At 49.1% G+C, this 21,618-nt stretch overlaps 9 protein-coding genes across 9 annotated transcripts; 4 read left to right on the forward strand and 5 right to left on the reverse strand.

Annotated features, from left to right (window-relative positions):
- Nucleotides 1-1,018: 1,018 nt before the first annotated feature.
- Nucleotides 1,019-6,834, forward strand: FKS1 (1,3-beta-glucan synthase; the record flags this gene model as incomplete). The annotated part of the gene is made up of 3 exons (XM_041703844.1): nt 1,019-1,158; nt 1,214-6,475; nt 6,531-6,834. 3 exons carry the CDS (start codon nt 1,019-1,021, stop codon nt 6,832-6,834), a joined length of 5,706 nt encoding a protein of 1,901 aa, XP_041556488.1.
- Nucleotides 6,835-7,416: 582 nt separating this feature from the next.
- Nucleotides 7,417-9,127, forward strand: lcbA (serine C-palmitoyltransferase subunit lcbA; the record flags this gene model as incomplete). The annotated part of the gene is made up of 4 exons (XM_041703845.1): nt 7,417-7,745; nt 7,812-8,322; nt 8,394-8,885; nt 8,945-9,127. The coding sequence occupies 4 exons, from the start codon at nt 7,417-7,419 to the stop codon at nt 9,125-9,127; spliced, it is 1,515 nt and encodes a 504-aa protein (XP_041556489.1).
- A 907-nt stretch (nt 9,128-10,034) lies between these two features.
- Nucleotides 10,035-11,190, reverse strand: scw4 (putative cell wall glucanase (Scw4); the record flags this gene model as incomplete). The annotated part of the gene is made up of 2 exons (XM_041703846.1): nt 10,035-10,958; nt 11,017-11,190. 2 exons carry the CDS (start codon nt 11,188-11,190, stop codon nt 10,035-10,037), a joined length of 1,098 nt encoding a protein of 365 aa, XP_041556490.1.
- An 815-nt stretch (nt 11,191-12,005) lies between these two features.
- mog1 (Ran GTPase-binding protein MOG1) lies at nt 12,006-12,752 on the reverse strand (the record flags this gene model as incomplete). Its single annotated transcript, XM_041703847.1, has 2 exons — nt 12,006-12,612; nt 12,676-12,752. 2 exons carry the CDS (start codon nt 12,750-12,752, stop codon nt 12,006-12,008), a joined length of 684 nt encoding a protein of 227 aa, XP_041556491.1.
- Nucleotides 12,753-13,113: 361 nt separating this feature from the next.
- Nucleotides 13,114-14,739, reverse strand: APUU_40742A (NYN domain-containing protein; the record flags this gene model as incomplete). Its single annotated transcript, XM_041703848.1, has 2 exons — nt 13,114-13,734; nt 13,795-14,739. The coding sequence occupies 2 exons, from the start codon at nt 14,737-14,739 to the stop codon at nt 13,114-13,116; spliced, it is 1,566 nt and encodes a 521-aa protein (XP_041556492.1).
- Nucleotides 14,740-15,645: 906 nt separating this feature from the next.
- APUU_40744S (heat shock 9/12 family protein) lies at nt 15,646-16,036 on the forward strand (the record flags this gene model as incomplete). Its single annotated transcript, XM_041703849.1, has 3 exons — nt 15,646-15,679; nt 15,741-15,933; nt 15,994-16,036. The coding sequence occupies 3 exons, from the start codon at nt 15,646-15,648 to the stop codon at nt 16,034-16,036; spliced, it is 270 nt and encodes an 89-aa protein (XP_041556493.1).
- A 178-nt stretch (nt 16,037-16,214) lies between these two features.
- On the reverse strand, nt 16,215-17,072 carry APUU_40743A (uncharacterized protein; the record flags this gene model as incomplete). Its single annotated transcript, XM_041703850.1, has 1 exon — nt 16,215-17,072. The coding sequence occupies one exon, from the start codon at nt 17,070-17,072 to the stop codon at nt 16,215-16,217; it is 858 nt and encodes a 285-aa protein (XP_041556494.1).
- Nucleotides 17,073-17,311: 239 nt separating this feature from the next.
- cog6 (Golgi transport complex subunit COG6) lies at nt 17,312-19,578 on the forward strand (the record flags this gene model as incomplete). Its single annotated transcript, XM_041703851.1, has 2 exons — nt 17,312-17,623; nt 17,695-19,578. 2 exons carry the CDS (start codon nt 17,312-17,314, stop codon nt 19,576-19,578), a joined length of 2,196 nt encoding a protein of 731 aa, XP_041556495.1.
- Nucleotides 19,579-19,836: 258 nt separating this feature from the next.
- APUU_40746A (Nif3-like dinuclear metal center hexameric protein) lies at nt 19,837-21,146 on the reverse strand (the record flags this gene model as incomplete). Its single annotated transcript, XM_041703853.1, has 4 exons — nt 19,837-20,672; nt 20,740-20,865; nt 20,919-20,962; nt 21,046-21,146. The coding sequence occupies 4 exons, from the start codon at nt 21,144-21,146 to the stop codon at nt 19,837-19,839; spliced, it is 1,107 nt and encodes a 368-aa protein (XP_041556496.1).
- Nucleotides 21,147-21,618: the final 472 nt, after the last annotated feature.

Consider the following 21,618-nt stretch of genomic DNA (forward strand, 5'->3'; position numbering starts at 1 on the left):
AGTTGCCTTAGGCGAATCGAACAATCGTACGAAGGCAAGACACTCGTCTGAGGAATTGATGGGATTGAGCACAGGACATGAAGCGTACAGTAAAATACCACTTGGTGTACAGTGGCACCCAGGGCCCGCGTTCATACTGGGATTACGCGGAATCCCCGTCTTCAGTAAAGGAAACGTAATGCCAATACATATAATTACCTGATTGATACCGCAGTGCTCCAGAACAAGGTCCGTATTTGCGTATCAAAACTGTAAACTCGCAGATCTAGAGCCCAAAATAGCAGCCCCCCTCCCAGCAGGCCAGCCAGTCTGATTTTCCCTGCTTGTCGGAGTGTTGGACAATCGATTCCCTTTTCACTCTCGCTGACCGTCCAACTCAAGCCTCCTCCCTCCCTTCGTCCTTCACTTGGTTTCTTTTCCTTCTTTTCGCGGCTTCTCCTTCCTGGTTTTTGAGTCCCAGTCCGCTCTTTTTTCATCGCTGTACTCGAAACCTAGTATTTCGACGCCTACGGACCGATCTCCCCTTCCTTCCTTCTGCCTCTCGTTCGGGGAAAGAAGAGGAGGCGAGACTTTGCGGTTCTCCTTCCTGTGTGTTTAAACGGGATTCCTTTCGCTACATCACCTCACCTTTGCATTCGTTTATCAAAATTTGACGGCTTCTTGAATGCTCGGCGCCTTTGCCTAGAGCAGAATAGAGGACAGAAAACAACAACGAATTTTTTGCCTAGTTGAGCTTGATTCGTACATAGGTAAACGGACGGGCCCGGTGCCTTCGAGCGAAAACGCCAAATTCAACGATATTCACGACGCGCCTGGTGCATTATCTGCTATATTCGCTCGCCCATAACATCCGACCATCGCTTGTCCATGCCGTAATCATTCAAATTTGAATCTCGACTGAATTAATTTTTTAATGGGACACTGCTTCTGTGAGTCGGTCCTCGGATGACTTGGTATCTTGTATATGATCAAAGAGCTAATACTTGGAAGAGAACCTCAGTGATTGTTGTTAGCCAGAATGTCGGGCTATCCACAAGGCCATTATGATGATGGCTATGACCATCAGGGTCATGGCGACGCCTACTACCACGATGACCATAATGCCCAGGGTGGTTATTATGATAACCAAGATTATGGGGATGGCTACTACGATAGAGGGTACTTCATCCCGTGCATTACATGACCTGGGATGACGAGCGCTGACACGTTTTAGTGGCTATTACAACGATGGCGGTGCCTACGCACACGACGGTGGCTACTACGATGCGGGCCACCACGACGAGTACTATGGCGACCAGTACTACGACCAAGGACACGGACAAGGCTACGGTGGGGGACGACGTGGTCGTGATTCTGAGGAAGAATCCGAAACCTTTAGTGACTTCACCATGAGATCCGAGACTGCCCGTGCCGCCGATATGGATTACTATGGTCGCGGAGACGACCGATACAACAGCTACACCGATAGCCAGTACGGGCGAGGGTACGGATACCGGCCTCCTTCCTCCCAGGTGTCGTACGGCGGGAACCGGTCGTCTGGTGCGTCAACGCCAGTGTACGGAATGGATTACGGCGGTGCTTTACCCGCCAGCCAACGGTCTAGAGAGCCATTTCCAGCCTGGGCATCTGATGGTCAAGTCCCTGTTTCAAAAGAAGAAGTCGAAGATGTCTTCATTGACTTGGTGAATAAGTTTGGTTTCCAACGGGACAGCATGCGCAATATGTACGACCATCTGATGACGCAGCTGGATTCTCGTGCCTCCCGCATGACTCCCAACCAGGCACTCCTTTCTCTACATGCGGATTACATTGGTGGCGACAATGCCAACTATCGTCGCTGGTACTTCGCAGCCCATTTGGACCTTGATGATGCGGTTGGGTTTTCAAACATGAAACTGGGCAAGGCGGACCGCAAGACAAAAAAAGCCCGCAAGGCTGCAAAGAAGAAGGCAGAGCAAAACCCCGAGGATGTGGAGGGCAACCTTGAAGCTCTGGAAGGTGACAACAGTTTGGAAGCTGCTGAATACAGGTGGAAGACTCGAATGAACCGAATGTCTCAGCATGAGAGGGTGCGGCAACTGGCATTGTTCCTACTCTGTTGGGGCGAGGCAAATCAGGTTCGGTTCTTGCCAGAGTGCCTTTGCTTCATTTTCAAGTGCGCCGACGATTTTTACAACACGCCAGAATGCCAGAACCGAGTAGAACCGGTCGAGGAGTTCACATATTTGAACGAGATCATCACCCCTCTTTATCAATATTGCCGAGACCAGGGCTATGAGATTCTGGATGGAAAATACGTTCGTCGCGAACGTGACCACAACCAGATCATTGGATATGATGATATGAACCAACTCTTCTGGTACCCAGAGGGTATTGAGCGAATCGTCTTGGAGGATAAGACGCGACTTGTTGACATCCCTACTGCAGAGAGATGGACGAAGCTCAAGGAGGTCAACTGGAAAAAGGTGTTCTTCAAGACCTACAAGGAGACTCGTTCCTGGTTCCATCTGGTTACAAACTTTAACCGTATCTGGGTCATTCACTTGGGTGCTTTCTGGTTTTTCACGGCCTACAACGCTCCCACAATTTACACACACAACTACCAACAGCAGCTGAATAACAAACCACCACCTCAAAGGTATTGGTCCGCTGTTGGATTTGGTGGAGCCCTGGTCTCCTTCATCCAGATCTTCGCCACGATTTGCGAATGGTTGTATGTTCCCCGTCGTTGGGCCGGTGCTCAACACCTCACGAAACGATTGATGTTCCTTCTCCTGGTTTTTGTCATCAATCTGGCCCCTGGTGTCGTCGCCATCTGGTTTCTTGACAGTGTGAGCCCAAAAATCCCTCTCGCTATCAGTATCGTACATTTCTTCATCGCCCTTGCAACATTTTTCTTCTTCGCCATCATGCCTCTTGGAGGTCTCTTCGGCAGCTATTTGAAGAAACATGGACGTCAGTACGTTGCCAGCCAGACGTTTACTGCCAGTTACCCAAGGTTGAAGGGAAATGATATGTGGATGTCATATGGCCTCTGGGTTTGCGTCTTCGGTGCCAAGTTGGCTGAGTCTTACTTCTTCTTGACCCTATCTATCAAGGATCCTATTATGTATCTCTCACCATGGCACCCTCATCATTGCGTCGGCATCAAGTACCTTGATGCCAAACTATGTCATTATCAGCCTCAGATTCTGCTTGGACTGATGTTCTTCATGGATTTGACGCTCTTTTTCCTCGACAGCTATCTCTGGTATATTATTTGCAACACCATCTTCTCGGTTGCTAGGTCATTCTACCTCGGTGTATCGATTTGGTCTCCTTGGAGGAACATTTTCTCGCGCCTACCGAAACGTATTTACTCCAAAGTCCTTGCCACTACCGATATGGAAATCAAGTATAAGCCCAAGGTTTTGATCTCCCAGGTCTGGAACGCAATCATCATTTCAATGTACAGGGAGCATCTTCTTGCCATTGACCACGTCCAGAAACTTCTGTACCACCAGGTCCCGTCTGAGCAAGAAGGCAAACGGACCCTTCGAGCACCCACGTTTTTCGTCTCGCAAGAGGATCAGTCGTTCAAGACGGAGTTCTTCCCACGCGGCAGCGAGGCAGAGCGTCGGATTTCGTTCTTCGCGCAGTCGTTGTCAACCCCAATGCCCGAGCCTCTGCCTGTTGACAATATGCCAACTTTCACCGTCTTGATTCCCCATTATAGTGAGAAGATCCTCCTCTCCCTTCGCGAAATCATTCGTGAGGATGAGCCATACTCCCGTGTCACCCTGCTGGAGTACTTGAAGCAACTGCACCCACACGAGTGGGATTGCTTTGTCAAGGATACAAAGATTTTGGCAGACGAAACTTCTCAATTCAACGGCGACGAAAAGAACGAAAAGGATGCGGCGAAGAGCAAGATTGATGACTTGCCATTCTACTGCATCGGCTTCAAGTCAGCTGCGCCGGAATACACCCTTCGTACTCGTATCTGGTCCTCGCTGCGTTCTCAGACTCTTTACAGAACCATTTCCGGATTTATGAACTATAGCAGGGCTATTAAGCTGTTGTACCGCGTTGAAAACCCAGAGGTCGTTCAAATGTTTGGCGGCAACTCGGAGAAATTGGAACGCGAACTGGAGAGAATGGCTCGTCGCAAGTTCAAGATTTGTGTCTCAATGCAACGTTACGCCAAATTCACCAAGGAAGAACGGGAGAACACTGAATTCCTCCTCCGAGCCTACCCGGATCTTCAGATTGCGTACCTTGATGAAGAGCCCCCGGCCAACGAAGGCGAGGAGCCACGCCTCTACTCTGCTTTGATTGATGGACACTGCGAGCTACTCGAGAATGGTATGCGGAAGCCCAAGTTCAGAATCCAGCTGTCCGGAAACCCGATTCTTGGAGACGGCAAGTCTGACAACCAGAACCATTCCATCATCTTCTACCGTGGCGAATATATTCAGGTTATTGATGCCAACCAAGACAACTACCTCGAAGAATGCCTGAAGATCCGTAGTGTCCTTGCCGAATTTGAGGAACTGACGACTGATAACGTTTCGCCGTACACGCCCGGTATTGCATCTGCATCGGAAGCTCCTGTTGCTATTCTTGGTGCCCGTGAATACATTTTCTCCGAGAACATTGGTGTACTTGGTGACGTTGCTGCTGGTAAAGAACAAACTTTTGGTACTCTCTTTGCTCGTACCCTTGCTCAGATTGGCGGAAAGTTGCATTATGGTCACCCCGATTTCCTGAATGGTGTTTTCATGACGACCAGAGGTGGTATCTCCAAAGCCCAGAAAGGTCTTCATCTTAACGAAGATATCTACGCCGGTATGAACGCCATGATTCGTGGTGGCCGTATCAAGCACTGCGAGTACTTCCAGTGTGGTAAAGGTCGTGATCTTGGATTTGGCTCTATTCTCAACTTCACGACCAAGATTGGTACTGGTATGGGCGAACAAATGCTTTCAAGAGAGTACTACTACCTGGGTACTCAGCTGCCCCTTGATCGGTTCCTGTCCTTCTACTATGCTCACCCTGGGTTCCACATTAACAACATGTTCATCATGTTGTCTGTGCAAATGTTCATGATTGTCCTGATCAACCTGGGAGCTTTGAAGCACGAGACCGTCAACTGCGACTACAACTCTGACCTCCCCGTCACCGATCCTCTTATGCCCACGTTCTGCGCCCCTCTTACACCCGTTATCGACTGGGTCAACCGCTGCGTGATCTCGATCTTTATCGTTTTCTTCATCTCGTTTGTTCCATTGGCGGTCCAGGAATTGACTGAGAGAGGAGTCTGGCGTATGGCAACGCGTCTGGCCAAGCATTTCGGATCTTTCTCTTTCATGTTCGAGGTGTTCGTATGTCAAATCTACGCGAATGCTGTCCATCAAAATCTTTCTTTTGGAGGAGCGCGTTACATTGGCACAGGTCGTGGCTTCGCAACTGCTCGTATCCCGTTCGGTGTCTTGTACTCCCGGTTTGCGGGACCATCGATCTACGCCGGATCTCGGTTGCTGCTTATGTTGCTTTTCTCCACCTCAACTACGTGGACCGCGTCTCTGATTTGGTTCTGGGTTTCGCTTCTCGCTCTGTGCATCTCTCCATTCCTCTTCAATCCGCACCAATTCTCCTGGAATGACTTCTTCATCGATTACCGAGACTATATGCGATGGCTTTCGCGTGGTAACTCCCGTTCGCATGCATCGTCCTGGATTGGCTTCTGTCGTTTGTCCCGTACTCGGATCACCGGTTACAAGCGCAAGCTCCTCGGTGTCCCATCGGAGAAGGGATCTGGCGATGTTCCCAGAGCTCGCATCACCAACATCTTCTTCAGCGAAATCATTGCTCCTCTGGTCCTTGTTGCCGTCACTATTGTTCCATACTTCTACATCAATTCTCGAACTGGTGTTGCTAAGGACGATACTACAACCCATGATGCCATTATCCGTATTGCAATTGTAGCATTCGGTCCGATTGGTATCAATGCTGGCGTTGCTGGTGCGTTCTTTGGTATGGCTTGCTGCATGGGGCCTCTTCTGAGCATGTGCTGCAAGAAATTTGGTTCTGTATTGGCGGCTATAGCCCACGGTATTTCCGTCATCATCTTGCTCGTTATCTTTGAGGTCATGTTCTTCCTTGAGAATTGGTCTTGGCCGCGGTGCGTCATGGGGATGATCGCCATGGCTGCTATCCAACGCTTCTTCTACAAGCTTATAATCTCTCTTGCTTTGACAAGAGAATTCAAGCATGATCAGTCTAATATCGCCTGGTGGACTGGAAAGTGGTACAACATGGGTTGGCACTCGCTTTCTCAGCCGGGCAGAGAATTCCTTTGCAAGATCACGGAACTCGGTTACTTCTCAGCGGACTTCGTCATTGGCCATGTTGTCTTATTTGTCATGCTGCCTGCCCTGTGTATCCCCTACGTCGATAAGTTTCACTCTGTCATTCTCTTCTGGCTGCGCCCGAGGTAAGATTCCCCACTGTGCCCCATTTTTGATAGTTCGTTTCTAACGTAAATCTAGCCGGCAAATCCGCCCTCCGATTTACTCGCTTAAGCAGTCTAAGCTTCGAAAGAGACGGGTGATTCGTTTCGCCATCTTGTATTTCGTCATGCTTGTCCTGTTCATCGTTCTCCTCATTGCGCCCCTGATTGCTCGAAACGTGGCGGGTATAACGCTTGACGATCTAATGGGCGACGGCATTCTCAAGGATCTACTCCAGCCACTTGACAAGGATAACAACGACACTATGTCCAGTTATACCGGCTCCGGTATCCCCAAGGGTATGGAGCCTGTTGCGTCGCCCGGCACCTACAAGCTGCTGTAGAGATTGCGTTGTCTCTTCAAACTACATTCTGCTACATTATTTTGTTTGATATGAAACATGGAAACGCGATGTATAAAATGTCCAGCGCATTGGTGCCGCTGTTGTGTTGAGCCCGTTGAATTATGTTTCTCATTCCTTGTTATTTCTCTTCCCGCCGGAATCTCTACGGGAGATGGTTCCTGTGAGATTTAATGGATGCAATATTTATCGGCTTGTTTTGTATTCGCAAGGTGTATTGTTGTTTTGTCCATTCTGTGAAATCATTAGACTAGCAAATTTCCATATATTGCTCTCGTTTGTTCTTAAAATGCGGTTTTTTATAATGTTCAAAGTTAATACGAAGTAGTCGACACCGTAGCTGAACACTTGATCTTGTGTCACGTGCCGGGTTTACTCGGAAATCGAGACCGCGTAGGTTTGAAACCACCATAATCAGTGCTTCAACCCCTACAGCCCTTTCGGTTCCCTTTTCATTTCTTCTTCCTTGGGTTGATGGTATCATTCTTATTGTGAAATTTTGCTACCATCTTCGGGCTCCTTTTCCCCTTGCGCTACGTGCGCGTCCGCTGATTCCTTTTCATCATGGATATCCAGGAGACCCAGCGTCTCCTTTCCGAGTATCTCCATGAGCTTGCCAACCTTTTCCATCGCGTTCCAGGGTCAGCGATTTTCTTGCGCTATGTGAAGTCTAGTTATCAGAACGACCCGATTCGCTCCGCTGTCGAGTTGTTCTTATTCCTGTTCGCCGTCCGCTATTTGCTCGCCCCGAAATATTCCACCAAGCCTGGTGTGGTGCAACTCTCGGAGGATGAAATCGATGATCTTGTGGACGAATGGACGCCAGAGCCTCTAGTCGGAAAGACGACTCCGTTAGAGGAAATGGAAGTCGAGAAGAGGACAGTCATTGTCGGGTACGAACTTTGAAGCCCTACTACCTCCTGCAATCTCGCAGTGCTGATGCCTAGAAAACTATACAGCCCGGTCGGTCCTAAATCAAAGCTATCGAACGGTCGAACGGTAACCAATCTTGGATCTTATAATTTTTATAATTTCAATACGAATGAGGCGATAAAAGAGAAGGCGATCCAGACGCTCCGCAACTACGGTGTTGGACCTTGCGGCCCCCGTGGTTTCTATGGTACTCAGGATGTCCACATGAAGACCGAGGCGGATGTTGCGTCCTACCTTGGTACTGCGTCTTGCATCATCTACTCTCAAGCGTTTTCGACCATATCTAGTGTGATCCCGGCATTTTCGAAGCGCGGTGACATTATTGTTGCGGATAAGGGCGTGAACTTTGCTATTCGGAAAGGTATTCAGATTTCTCGGAGTATCGTCCGGTGGTATGAGCATAATGATATGGAGGATCTGAGCCGGGTTTTGGCAAAGGTCACCAAGGAGCAAGCAAGAAAGCCCCTTACCCGCCGATTCATCATTACTGAAGGTTTGTTTGAGTCGTATGGTGACATGGTTGACTTACCTAAAATTGTTTGTCCCCCCTTCTTGTACCCTTTTTTCTTTTCTTTCTTTTTGAACAGTGTAATTGACTGGGTGTTTAGATCGAACTCAAGCTGAAGTACAAATTCCGACTAATCCTCGACGAGTCAAGCTCATTCGGCGTTCTCGGGAGGTCAGGACGCGGTATCACTGAACATCAGAATGTGGACGCAGCCGAGGTCGACATGATTGTGGGTTCGCTGGCCGGCCCATTAGTAGCAGGAGGAGGATTCTGTGCAGGCTCAGAGGAGATTGTTCACCATCAGCGTATCTCGGCCGCTGCCTACACGTTTTCGGCGGCACTTCCTGCGCTTTTATCTACGACTGCCAGTGCCACGATCAATGTTCTGCAGAACAGCCCTGAAACAGTTTCGCAATTGAGGGACCTTACAAAAGTTATGTGGTCCCAGCTTGACCCTCGCAGCGATTGGGTATACTGCACAAGTGCACCTGAGAACCCGATCATGATCCTGGTTCTCAAGCCTGAAGTGATTGCTGCAAAGAGGCTTTCCCATGAAGACCAGCAATTTGTGCTGCAGGATGTGGTAGACGAGGTATGATCTGCTCTCCGCCTAAATAACTCCCGTCGAAAATACTGACTTCTCTCAACTAGTGCCTCGCGAACGGTGTCTTGATCACGCGCCTCAAGTGCCTCGATGACAACTTCGAGCCAAAGCAAAAGGTTCCTGCCGCCCTGAAGGTGTGCGTTACGATCGGCTTGACCAAAAAGGAGATCGAGAAATCAGGGACTATCATCCGTCATGCGATCACAAAAGTCCTCAGCAGAAGGAAGTAACAGCAGCAACTTGCCATTTTCTCAGAACGTGGTCATGACATCCTTAACGCTACCATGATTATAGCTCGGCCGCTCTTCCTTCTACCTGATGATACTTCTTCCTCTTACACCATTCTTGTATAGAGTAAAATTTCTGTGCTGACGCTTTGCTTCTTCGGGCTCAACTGACTGCGCTTACGCACGACTATGGGACTATGACACCGAGCCGAAGTACTTGTACTATGGATATACACGCCAACTTCTCTTCTCGCGGCCAGCGGAATTAGCACCCTACCTACTACCTAATAATAGTTTCGTGTCGAACTTGTCTTCTTCATCTTTTTTGGGGGCCCTTCTTCTGGCTCCTGTTTGGCACTGTTGCATTATTAGAACTTATATTATTTAATCAAAATGAGCTTCTTTTTATCATATTCTTTTGCTCTCTCTAAGTTAGTCAATATGTTTAGGTTGCAGTTAAAGTCCATGTGGCCACGTCCTAAAATTCTCTAGCTTGGCTTAAACTTAAGCTTTCCATGGACGTTGCCCTAACTAAAGACAACTAGTACTAAGTAAGTTACTTGATCGCCGAAGAAAGCTAAGAGGGTCTACGAAGATGTAAACTCTCTATTTAATGTTATTGAAAGGAGCTTTTATCATTTTTGGCAAGAGCTAGGTAGCCTAACTGTGTCAATATGCACCAAATGCAGTCGCTTAGCTACCTAAGGCTAACCAATCTAACTAAGTTAACTAGTTACTGGCTATTTAACAGTACATCATAGTGACCAGCACCATGATACTAATGAAATTGATGATCGAGCACTCTGACCAAGATGGATATGTAAGAACGAACAGAAGGAGAGAAGAAGAAGAACAAGGAGGACAGATTGTTCATCAAGATAGTTAACATGGAAACGAGAGTAATGAGTGATCAAAGGTTCCCAATCCCCCAAAACCTTTCTGCGCCAAACGTCCACTCGTTATCTTCCTTCCAAAGGTCGTCAAACGCGCTAAAGAGAACCAGATTTTCCTGGTTGTTCCCGAAAGCCTGGCGCAGACTGTCGATGGCCTTTCGTTGGTTATCTGGATTCGGTATAGCTTTGCCGTTGTTCTGCCCGGCATGCGGCCACCCTGACTCAGTTATTATTGTGCGTTTACCGCCAGAAATTGCAGAGAGACGACGCGCGGTATCGCGGACGTAGGAGCCGGCGTTCGCCGGTGTTTGATTTGCGTCGAAGAAGGCGTGGCAGTTGGCGGCACAGTAATCTGAGACGCCGCATAGTTCAGGGTGTTCGAACATCTTGGAGAATGTGTCAACTGTTACAACAGGACCGTTGTATCCTCGGCTACGGAGGTAGGCCCGGGCGTCAGCGACAGCATTGATGACCTCTGTAGCGGAATTCTGGCGACGGTTGAGGAGCTCATTTCCGATCGAGACAGTGTGGAGAACAGAAAGGTCAGGCTTTGCCGCATCAATGATCACATCGAGACTGGCGTGGAGCTTCTGGAGGTCATAAAGACCTGCGAAGACTTTCATCTGGTGACGGCGTGCGGCAACGATGACTTTACGGGTTTGATCACAGTCTATGCCGTAGATACGGATGAAGGAGTAATGGCTTAGTTTGTCGACGTCCTTGTTTACCTGGGCTTGGTCTTTGCAGGAGTTGTCGGCATTGTAAGGAGAGTACGAAATTCCGAAGCGCCGGGGGTTTCCCTTGGGTTCAACCTTTCTATCTTGGTGGGGATTGCCGTTCACTTTTGCGTTGACATTGGCATCGGTTGGGAGCGTAGGCTCAAGGTCATGCGGTGCCTCTGTATCAGGAACTGCTAGGATAGGAGGAAGGGTAGTAGGCGCCTATATATAGTTAGCATCGTTGACTTTCAGATTACATGTTACTTATACAAATACTTGCATTGTTGGCAGTTGCAGTTGGAGCGATGGTCTCAACAGAAAGAGTTCGTCCATTTTCGTCAACGGTGACTTCGATTGCTGCTTCGGAAGCAGCGATGGCACCTTCAGCTTCAATGGGGATAGCAACAGCAAGATAGCTGAGCAGAAACACAGAAACGAGGATAATCCACTTCATTTCTTGTCAAGGGCAGTGGGTTGCCTGTGTCTTTGTTGGCGTGGTTGCTGTTTTGTTTCAAAAGCCGTGTGAGGAACGAAGGTTGGATAGGGACGAGGACGGGAATAGATTTAGCAACAAAGAGGAAGAATGGCAATGAGAACGTAGAGAAGAAGAAAATTTATGCCTGACGCAGAATGGGTATCCGCTAGAGACTGAGAAACACCGAGCAATTCACTCCATCATCATTCATAGTGGAGTGGGATGGGACTGTTCGAGGCCTCTTCTCACTTTGGGGTTAGATTCAAATTTGGGGAAACGAGATTTTAGAGAGCAGATCGGTAAAAACCGCGGGTAGAATGTGGTGAATGAATCTCGATTTCGTAGGAATGCTCGTCTCATACTTCGTTGAGCCGGGGTGGCGTGGAATGAGCCAGCATCCCATCCCTTCATTTTTGCCGACTTTATCCAAGGCAAACATTGCAGAATCCTTTTTTTGCGGGCCCATTAAGGCAGATGAGAAATGCACTATGCAGCCAAAGTCGATTTGAAAATCGAAAGGAGGCTTTTGCTGATATGAGCATCCCTTGACTACTTTTGCTGGTATCGAATCCGAATAAATCTCATTGTGTCGGCGCTGAACTTGATATGGAGCGTCAGTAAAAGACACCATACTTTCATCGGATGCATCGCATACCTGAAGATGTGTGACCTCCTATCCAAATCAGCTTCCGGAGTGGTGCAAGGTGGTAGCTATCTATGTATGCAAGTGTTCAAAACCCATTCCGTCGCAATCAAATTAAAACCAAACCCAACAAGAAAAGGTTAACCAAGAATTACCCTCCAAATAAACCCCAATCTGCAATTTCCAATTTCCCCGCCAACTCATCAATGACCCCACTGGCTAATTCCTCCTCTTTGGACAGCCCTCTCGGATCGCCCTTTTCATTAAACTCCTTGTGCGGGACGTTGAAGAAAACCAAAAAATCGCTCTCCTGTTCCTCGAGTCTGACAAGCAGATAATGAACAGTCACACTCGATTCTAGTCCTCCATCTGTACTCGACCCTGCCGTAGCACCTCCGATAGACGGCGCAACACCGGAGCGTGCCGTGGGCGAAGTCATCTGCACCACACCTTTATATGCTCTCGCACCAGATATTTGCTGCATGGAGACATGGTGCGGCGGGGTTACAATTCGCAGGATATCGCCATCGTCGTCACGGATATCATGCAAATGGTACAACGCTGCCGCTTTATCTATGGTTTCGGGTGTAGCTTCGGGATTGGGCCCTAGAATCTCCAGAACTTCTTTGTTCGGGGTGGATTGTAGGGCAGAGAGAGCTGTTTCCCGTGAAACGCGCTCATTTATTTCGAAAATGAGAGTCGAAAGGGTGACAGGGGATAGGAAAAGTTCCTGGTGGTCTGGAATTTGGCGGAGGTTGCTATTACGGACGGTTGTTAGTCGAGCGGGATGCTTGATAGTGGGGTAGTTTGGTTGACGTTACCTTGCGTCGAGCCAGGTCGATGGGATTAGAGCTTTTATGGCGCCGCCGTAGAGATCTTGCGACTTGAACGCGGCCATGGTGAAGTGTAGAATGAATATTGATGCTTGAAGAGAGGTATGTGAAGAAAAAGGCTTGCAACCGGTGACCCCTCCACTGACTGATAAGGTCGCTGCCCCGCCCAGGCTCCAGCTAGGCCCCAGCTAGGCTCCAGCCCCAACAGCAGCTTTCCGCATTCAGTAACTAGCTCTTGAGCCTTTTTGATCCACAGGCTACGACTATAACTGACCCCTTGCAAAGGCTTGGTTCTTGGTCCTGCTGGAGTTGTAGTGAGGGTTTCATATTCCTGGCTAGGTAGTAAGGCGATCAAGAATTAAGAATGATACCTATGCTGTTAGAACAAAGAATTGTACTAGTGATAGGAATTCTGTATTTGTATCTCTACATATTTAAAAGTTCCTCGACGTAATCGTCCAAGGTAATAATCCGGAACTGATTTCCCCATCGAGAGCGGAATTCCTTCCTCTGATAAGCATAGCTTGTCACTTGGGAGAAGCTAACTAGCTCAACCCTCCAGCCACGCTGAAGGGCTCGCTCAACCATTCTCATGAAGCCACCGGAAAACTCCGCTTCAGCAGCATCTCCCGTAGCGAGCACAATCGTTGCCGGTTCGTCCGTATCCAACAGGCTTTCCAGGATCTTTAGGTGTAGAATTTCGTCCACACCTTGTTCGACCCAACGCTCTCCAGGACCATCGTTCGTCTCAGAACTATGGCCACCGTCGTGGGGCGTCACCTTGGGATTTTTCCGGAACTTTAGCTGACGAGAAGTGAGCTGTTTGATTTTTTGCACTCGGCTTAAGATGTTCGCCTCGTAACCGAGCTGCTCGCTTTCGCTTATAGCTGCGATTCGGTCGGAGCCTACAAGGACTCTTTTCGCTGCTGGCCGCCCGCGTTCTAATACCAAGGAGAAGTTTTGATAGGAGAGGGGGAGGCGGCGAATCCTGGTCTGAACGGGTATGTTTCGCGAGATTTTCATCGTATCGTGAAACCCGACCATGATCTTTTAAGCCAGTTAGCTAATCCGCAACAGTAATTGGTAGTTATATGAATCCACACTTACATTCGACATATCAACAAACACATGTACTGGGCGGAACGACAAATCATGTTTCTTTGATTTCTTCGACCGCCCAGCTTCCACGAGATGTTCTGCATAATCGGGGAAATCTTTCAAAAGTTTGGTCAAAAGTCCAACCCGCTGATCTGCTGCGGTTTTATATGTAAGTGGCCGCAAACGGGGTGCACTGGCGATGGGAGGATATTTGAGGGGGTTCAGAGGTAAGAATTCGTTTAGCTCATCAAAAGACGATGGGGGTGTCTCGAGAGATCCTGCTCTGGCTTCTGAAACACCGACCTGCGGTGGAATCATTGGGATGTTTTGCGGACGTGACAGTGGATTGTCAAAAACACTGGGGGAGCTATCCGACTCCCCTTCAGCGTTGCTTTCTGATAGAGTAGCTTCATGGTTGGTCTTATTTCGCTGGCTGCGTCGCCGAGTCGCCACGTTTGACTCGACACCGGTTGTGCCACCGAGCGGACATGGCCGGGGATCGTAGGTGTCGGTGAAGTTAAATACTGGTGCTGGTTTCGCAGAGGGTTTGGATGTCGATACTGGTGTCTCAATCAAGGTGTCTGGAGCCGAAGGCCGTTTGAGTATAATGGTAGGCTGCTTGCGCAGACAAGACTGCTTTGTTGACTCGAGAACCTCGTTGCCAGGGGTATTACCCTTCGAGCCAGTTGACGTACTAGGGGTACCCAATAACTCCCATAGCGAGCCAAAGTCTCCTAGCTGGGGTGACTCGACGCTCGCACCCGTCAGTGGTTGTTCCTGGGTTCCTAGTTTGCCAACGTCATTGACAACCTTGCGTGACGCAAGTGAAGATACGGGACAATCCGTGGGGCTTTTGCGGGTCGATTGATCCTCGCCCTGACATGACGGCGATTGCAAGAGGTCAATCACCGGAGTGAAATCCCAGTTCGAAGTTGATGCAGACGATGATATCATTGACAAATTTCACGATGTTTTGGGGTATTGGAATCTATTCTTGGTTCCTGAGTATCTTGAAGGCCGGGCGCCTAATCTCACGGAGAATGATAATGGCGACAGTCGTCGATAAAACAAGGCGAAAAATTAAAATGCAGATAAACGACTAAAGTTTGTAAAAATATTGGCTGAAATGACACAGATTAACATGATGGGAGTTGTGAGACTAGAAACAATTATAAGAAATAATACAGATTAACATTCACTGTTGTTTATGGCAGGATGACTCTTCACTATTCAGCGCGGGAGATGACTCCAGGTGGCGGTGCTGTTTCTGTCCCTATGTACCGCCTTCCCTATACGTACTTAATGGCTGTTTCTTAATATGGAAAAGCCATGATTTCATGGAGCCTCGGAGAATGAAAGTTCCAGAAACCGCACGATCAGATAAGACGCTAATCTAAATTAAGCAGCCAACCCTGCATGTCATTTTTACGTCATGTTGAAACCAAGGTGTGGTACATGGCTACCCACTTGCAACATCAGACCAACAATGATGGAATCGGGGGTGATGATCTTCGATGACGGTCGACCCAGGTAATCGCCCTGGCCGGCCCTGCATGTTCAACGCCGATTCGTGGCTGGACTTTGTGACGTGCTTTCATGGGCTGAAGACATACCGGGATCTTAACCCATTGGCAGAGGACTTGGACAAACCTTGGAATTATGTGCTCTGAATTCAGAAATGTCGACGTCATATTTGACTATTCAGGTGTGAATGAGGAACACCCAGGGGAAGCCCAGAAAGTTATATAAACCCCTTCCTCAACCGTATTTCGTTCCATATCATTCATCTCTACAATCTCAACTGTTATATACACTGAACTCTTCGAAATTCTCTCGATCTCCAACAAACAAACAACAAACATGTCTGACACCGGCCGCAAGGATTTCACTACCAGTGAGTTCGATTCCTCGAGAAGGCTGTGAAGAAAGGCTTTGAATATTAACAAGACTCGCAGAGGCTCAGGAGAAGATTACTCCCGACGCCACCAAGTCCACCCAAGACAAGGTCAAGGAGACCTTCACCGATACAACTGACCGTGTCACCCGCGGCACGCAGCCCGATGACAACAAGGGCGCAGCCCAAAAGGCCTTCGACAAGGGCCAGCGTGCTCATGACAATGAGTCCCACGGTGGTGCCACCGAGACAATGTAAGTAGCACTGATGATTTACCTGTGCTTTTCCAAATTGGCGCTAATAACCATGTGCAGTGGCCAGAAGGTCAAGAACGCCGTCGGCCTTGGTGAAAACTAGAGCGTGATCACCTGTTGGGTGTTGCTATGATTATCAGTTTTCGATTCATGAATGTGTTAATGACTTTGACGATACCATACCTTAGGTAGTCTCTGCCGTACATTAGGCCTAATGTCATACTTTTGAAACTATCAATTGATTGTCCATAATTGTGCATTTTCCACTCGTAGCAGTTTGATCATCGGTCCACCAGGTTTTCGAACATAGAGTCGCGCTCCTGAGTGAGTTGGTTCAGCTCCCTTTCTAGGTCCTGATACTTGGCTCGTGCGCCAGATTTATCCTTAGGAAGATCGTGAAACATTTTGATCTTGATTTCGAGACTTTCGATCGACTCTATCATCCGGCTGACCTTTTCCTCTTCCAACATGACTTTCTCAAGGGTGGCTCCTTTGTTGCTATTCCGCTCCAAAGCTGCGGTTCTATCCTGGTACTCATTGATCTTGGAATTAAGCAACTTAGTACTCCGACTCCATTCAGATGTAAGCGCTGGAAGATTGGTGGGCGTCTCGAACGCAGGGTCCGACTTGAGTTCATCAAGTTGTTCCCCCAGAGTAATAAGTTCCCTTTCAAGATATCCATGTAAGCTTTGGACCCTTCTCATTTGCTCTTGCGCTTCAAACTCTTCCTTCGTAAGTTCGATTATAGACTGGCCGACGTCATTTGTTTTCGTTCCCAGAGTGCCCAAGACGGCAACAGTTTCTGCAAGGTCTTCGAGGTTGCCAGCTCCAGTTTCATCTAGGCAGTGTTCCAATTCATCGAGAATTTCCACCTTCTGCATTTCCTCTATTTTTTCTCGAGCCTTGAACCCCTCGATTGTCTGCTCGCGAGCATGGTGGAGCATCGCTGCCTCCTCGTCTGCTGCTTCGTTGGCCGCAGCCAACGCTAGCAATGTCCGTAGAGTATCTTCATTTCGCTCGAACTTGGGAATTGGATTCGGCGCGTAGTGGCGGTTTAACCAAGAATTCACATATGCCCAGTCTTTGGCTTGAATGGCGGCTTGACGTGCCTTGGTTGGGGAAGCAAGTGGACTGTCCATGAGGAGGAACAGAAGACGATTATCGTATATAACGGCCAAAGTAAGATGAGCTTGATAAATTGAAGGTGACAGTCGCAAATTGAGCAGTTGGCCAGTCTGTGGACGAATTGGTTCTTTGATGAGGTGGCCGGGCACCTGCTGTTGATCCGCCGCAATCTTTCTCTCTCCGCCTCCGCCTCCTCACGATCGTCCGCTGGCAAGTCCGTCCTACAAATCTACAAACCGAATGTCAGCTTCCCATGGCTACCGGTAGCTATTTTCCACCCTCTGGAGGCCCCTCGGGTCTATCGCCTCGGACGTCCTCGCCGGTTTCGTCGTCGCCACTTTCCCCTCCGCTTCAACAACAGCGCTCCAACGCCTTATCGAACCGATTGACAAGTGTACTCTCTGTGTCGTACGCAGATTCGGATATACGCGATGCACTCGAGACTCTTAGCCTGCGAGGGGTTCATAATACAGCGGAGGTACGGAGGCAATTGCGCCTCGATGTACAGAAAGAAGTAGTAGACTGCAACGCAGAGGTCGTGAGGGACTTTGGTAATGTCGCGGATGTGAGCGGCCACTTTCGCCAGACGACGCGAGGCTACAACGCTGAGTGAATTGCATGCTGACAGTTCTGTAGCAATTAAAGCGCATAGGGGAAGTCATATCGAATCTGAAGGAAACATGCAATGAAATGCGAAGGCACATTGTGCTAGCCAGGCAGGATACCGCCCCGGTTTTAGAGGAAGCTTCTGCTCTGATGAGCCAGAAGCAAGAAGCTGAAACGAAACAACGTCTGTTAGATGCATTCACGAAGCATTTCATAGTCTCAGAAGACGAGCTCCTGATACTGACATCAGTGGAGGAGCCAATAAATGACGAATTTTTCGATGTCCTCGCCCGGGTGAAGCAAGTACACCGCGACTGTGAAGCTCTACTGGGTGCGGAAAACGAGAGACTTGGCCTCGAGCTCATGGAGAAAAGCTCTCGGAGCCTGAACTCTGCCTATCAGAAACTCTACCGGTGGATCCAAAAAGAATTCAAGTCACTGAATCTCGAGGATCCTCGAATCGGCAGCACAATCCGACGGGCACTGCGGGTACTTGCTGAGCGACCAAGCTTGTTCCACAGTTGCTTGGACTTCTTTGCAGAGGCCAGAGACTACGTTCTGTCGGATGCCTTCCATTATGCCCTGACCGATGCAGTCTCCGGGCGCGATAACGCCGTGAAACCTATCGAATTCTCGGCCCATGATCCGTTGAGGTATATCGGGGATATGCTCGCTTGGGTGCACTCCACCACGGTTTCAGAACGGGAAGCTTTAGAAGCTCTGTTTGTTGCTGAAGGGGATGAGCTGGCAAGGGGAATTCAGGCAGGTCTAAGCAGCGAGCCATGGGCCCGAATTGACGAAGATGAGGAAATTACGTTTGACGGACAGAAAGCTCTGAGTGATCTTGTAAGCCGCGACCTCGTTGGTGTCGCGCGTTCACTACGCCAGCGGGTTGAACTGGTTATCCAAGGGCATGATGACCCGGTCACTTGTTACAAGGTTATCAATCTGCTCTCTTTCTACCAGACTACCTTTTCCAAGCTCATGGGCCCAAATTCCAACCTGGCGGAGCTGCTCCAAGCTCTCGAAAAATTTACCTTGGGCCATTTTGAAACAATAATGCGCGACGAAATCGGCAACATTTCAACAGACCAGGCGGCCCTGACAGCCCCAGAAGATCTATCGGCACCACAGTTCCTTCAGGACTCGCTAGAGGTCCTAACATCGTTGATGAAAACCCATGAAGCATCCCTCGGAATAGAAGATCCTAATAGCACACCCGAAAACAAAGAGAACAAGTTCACGCCAGTCCTATACGCAGCCCTCGATCCATTCTTCAATATCGCAAAGTCTTGTGCAGAAGAACTCCCCAACTCTACGGCTCGCGCAATTTACCTAACAAACATTCACATCACCACCCGTTCTTCCATATCCCCCTATCCCTTCGCAGCTGCAACACATCTCCCTCCACTTTCATCCGCCATCTCTACGCTTCGCGTCGATCTCCTTGAGATCCAGCATCGCTACCTCCTCGACGCCTCCGGCCTCCAGGTCCTCCTAACAGCCCTCCAACCGTTCTCCGATCGCCCAGCGTCAGGTACAAAAGAACAAGACATTACAGCGATTGCGACTGTTCCAGAATTCCAGCCGGAAGCGCTCATAGCAACCAGTCAACAACTGGACGACTTCCTCCCCTCCGCACTCATGGACGCCACCGATAATCTGAAACGCATACAGAGCGCATCGTTTGTTAAGAGTGTCACAGAGGAAGCAGTTGAGGCTTTCTGCCGGGACTTCGAATTTGTAGAAGGGATGATTATCGGCGCCGATGAGGGAAGGAATGTTGGCGAGGCTACTGGTGCAGTCAAGGAGGACAATGAGGACGAGGAGAGTGATGAAGGGGAGGAACAGGAGAGGAGCTTGAGGAGGTTATTCCCGCGTACGACGGGGGAGATCCGTGTATTGTTGAGTTGATCTACATGTCTCTTTTGTTTTTACTTGTTGGTCCTATTGTGGGCGCCGAATTGATGAAATACCTTTAGACTATAGCATACGACGTTATATACAGTATTATAACGCGGAAAATCCGTCTGACAAGAGTTTGTAAGACTGCTCATTGATTACCGATGAGATACCCAGGTACTGCTGTCGATACCGCAAGCACAGCGGACTTTATATATTAGGCTCCTTCAAGAAGCCAGACATACATGTATTTAGTTTACAGGAACAATTCTATGCCCGTTTCACCATGATCCCAAACGGATCGCGATCCTTCTCACTAACGTAAACTTCAACACCGCTGTCCTCATATACCTCCTTCAGACTCGACTCAGCGGTCTTCCCCTCCTCACTCCTCAGCCCCTCCCACTCCTCCCTCAGAGCTGCCCCAAGTTTATCCTTCATAACAGCCCTCAAATAGCCCCTCTCCGTATTCGAATGCGCAAGCGCAACGACCACCGATCCACTCTCAATTGCAAACAATGTCTCATGGTGACTCATCTCGCCCGTGAACAGGAGATCGGGGATCTGTTTCACGCCCTTCATCAATATGCTCGACCCCGAGCCGGGGCAGACGCCGACGGTGCGGATTTTGATACTGTCAACAGAGGCGGATTGCGGGATGGCGATGGGAATACCACCGGGGTAGCCTACACAGCTGGCAATGTTGTCGATAACAGTGGTCAGGGGTTGGGGGTCGTTGAATGTGACGAGGCGCCCCATCCCGGCGTCGTCTAGGCCTTCAGGGACCGGGGCGGGGGAGGGATGGATTGTGTTTCGTATGTGGGGGATTGTGGAGGTTGAAGATGAGACGGAGCCAGGCTGTGGGTATGTAGGAGCTGAGTAGAGTTTGGAGGACGAATTTGGGACTTCCAATGCGGATTTCGAGGGCGATGGGGTGATTGCGCCGGTGACAATGTCGCACAGCCAGTCGCCCATTCCACCGGGGGTTGCGTCGACGGCTGTGTGTGGGGAATAGACACTTATGCCCTCCGAGGCGAGACGAAGGAGGGATTGTTGTTGCGGGTCGTTAAATGTGAGGGATTTCAGGCCGCGGAAGATAATGGGATCTGGTTGTAAGGTATTGGTGAGCTTAACTTGTACGATATAAGATGTTGTTGCTTGGGGGTTGCGCACGGTAGGCTACTACGACCGAGTCTTTGCGAGCGATGGCCTCATCGGCCACGGCTTTGGTCAGGTCAATGGCTAAAAGGACCGAGTTCTTTTGCCTTCGCCCATGGTTGAAGGGAGCTTCGAGGAGTACTTGACCGACGTTAGCTGGCTGCAGGGTTGTAATGAGAATATGACTAACTCACAGCCTGTGTTATCGAAACTCTTGTCTGCTAGCGATTCTGGGTAGCTTTAAGGGTCAGCAAATTCCTGGCATAAACAATGAATCGAAGCTCCAGAATCGGTCTCCGAATGAAGCCGCGGGGAACTTACATCTTCCTCATGGAGCTTACCACCGCCCGTGTAAACGGGGATGAGCTTGGTGGCAAAGACGCAGACATGGCGGAGAACAAACGCGTTGCAATACGGCTCATAAATGATTAAAGTATGGTTGAAATATGGTGAGGGTTGGTATTGAATCCCGCGACTTGTTCCAGAACTTGAGATTCATTCGATTTGACGCCGGAAGCTGGAGCCACAGTTGATGCCTGAGGCTGAAAGCCAGCCACTATCGGAGAACAAACCAATCAGCGACCTTAGTGACCATGGTGGAAGTATGACGACGGACTCGAGGTCATTTATCCGTCTGATATCCCGAGTATGCTTTCAATATCCATGGTATATATTCTTTGTTAATCATATCTTCACCCTAGATACTTGGTCATCTTCAGACGACGGAAATAGGCTTACCAGAATGGCGACCTCCGATATACAGGAATTCAAAATTGATATCCTTCCTCAGGAAGTAGAACGACTAAAGCGCAAACTAAATGATGCTAGACTCCCGGAGCGTGAAATAGTGCCTGGTGCAGGTACCCAGCATGTTGAGCTTCCATCGACGAACCT

Source organism: Aspergillus puulaauensis, chromosome 4 (genome assembly GCF_016861865.1).
Source record: "Aspergillus puulaauensis MK2 DNA, chromosome 4, nearly complete sequence".
NCBI classification, from domain to species: Eukaryota; Fungi; Ascomycota; class Eurotiomycetes; order Eurotiales; family Aspergillaceae; genus Aspergillus; species Aspergillus puulaauensis.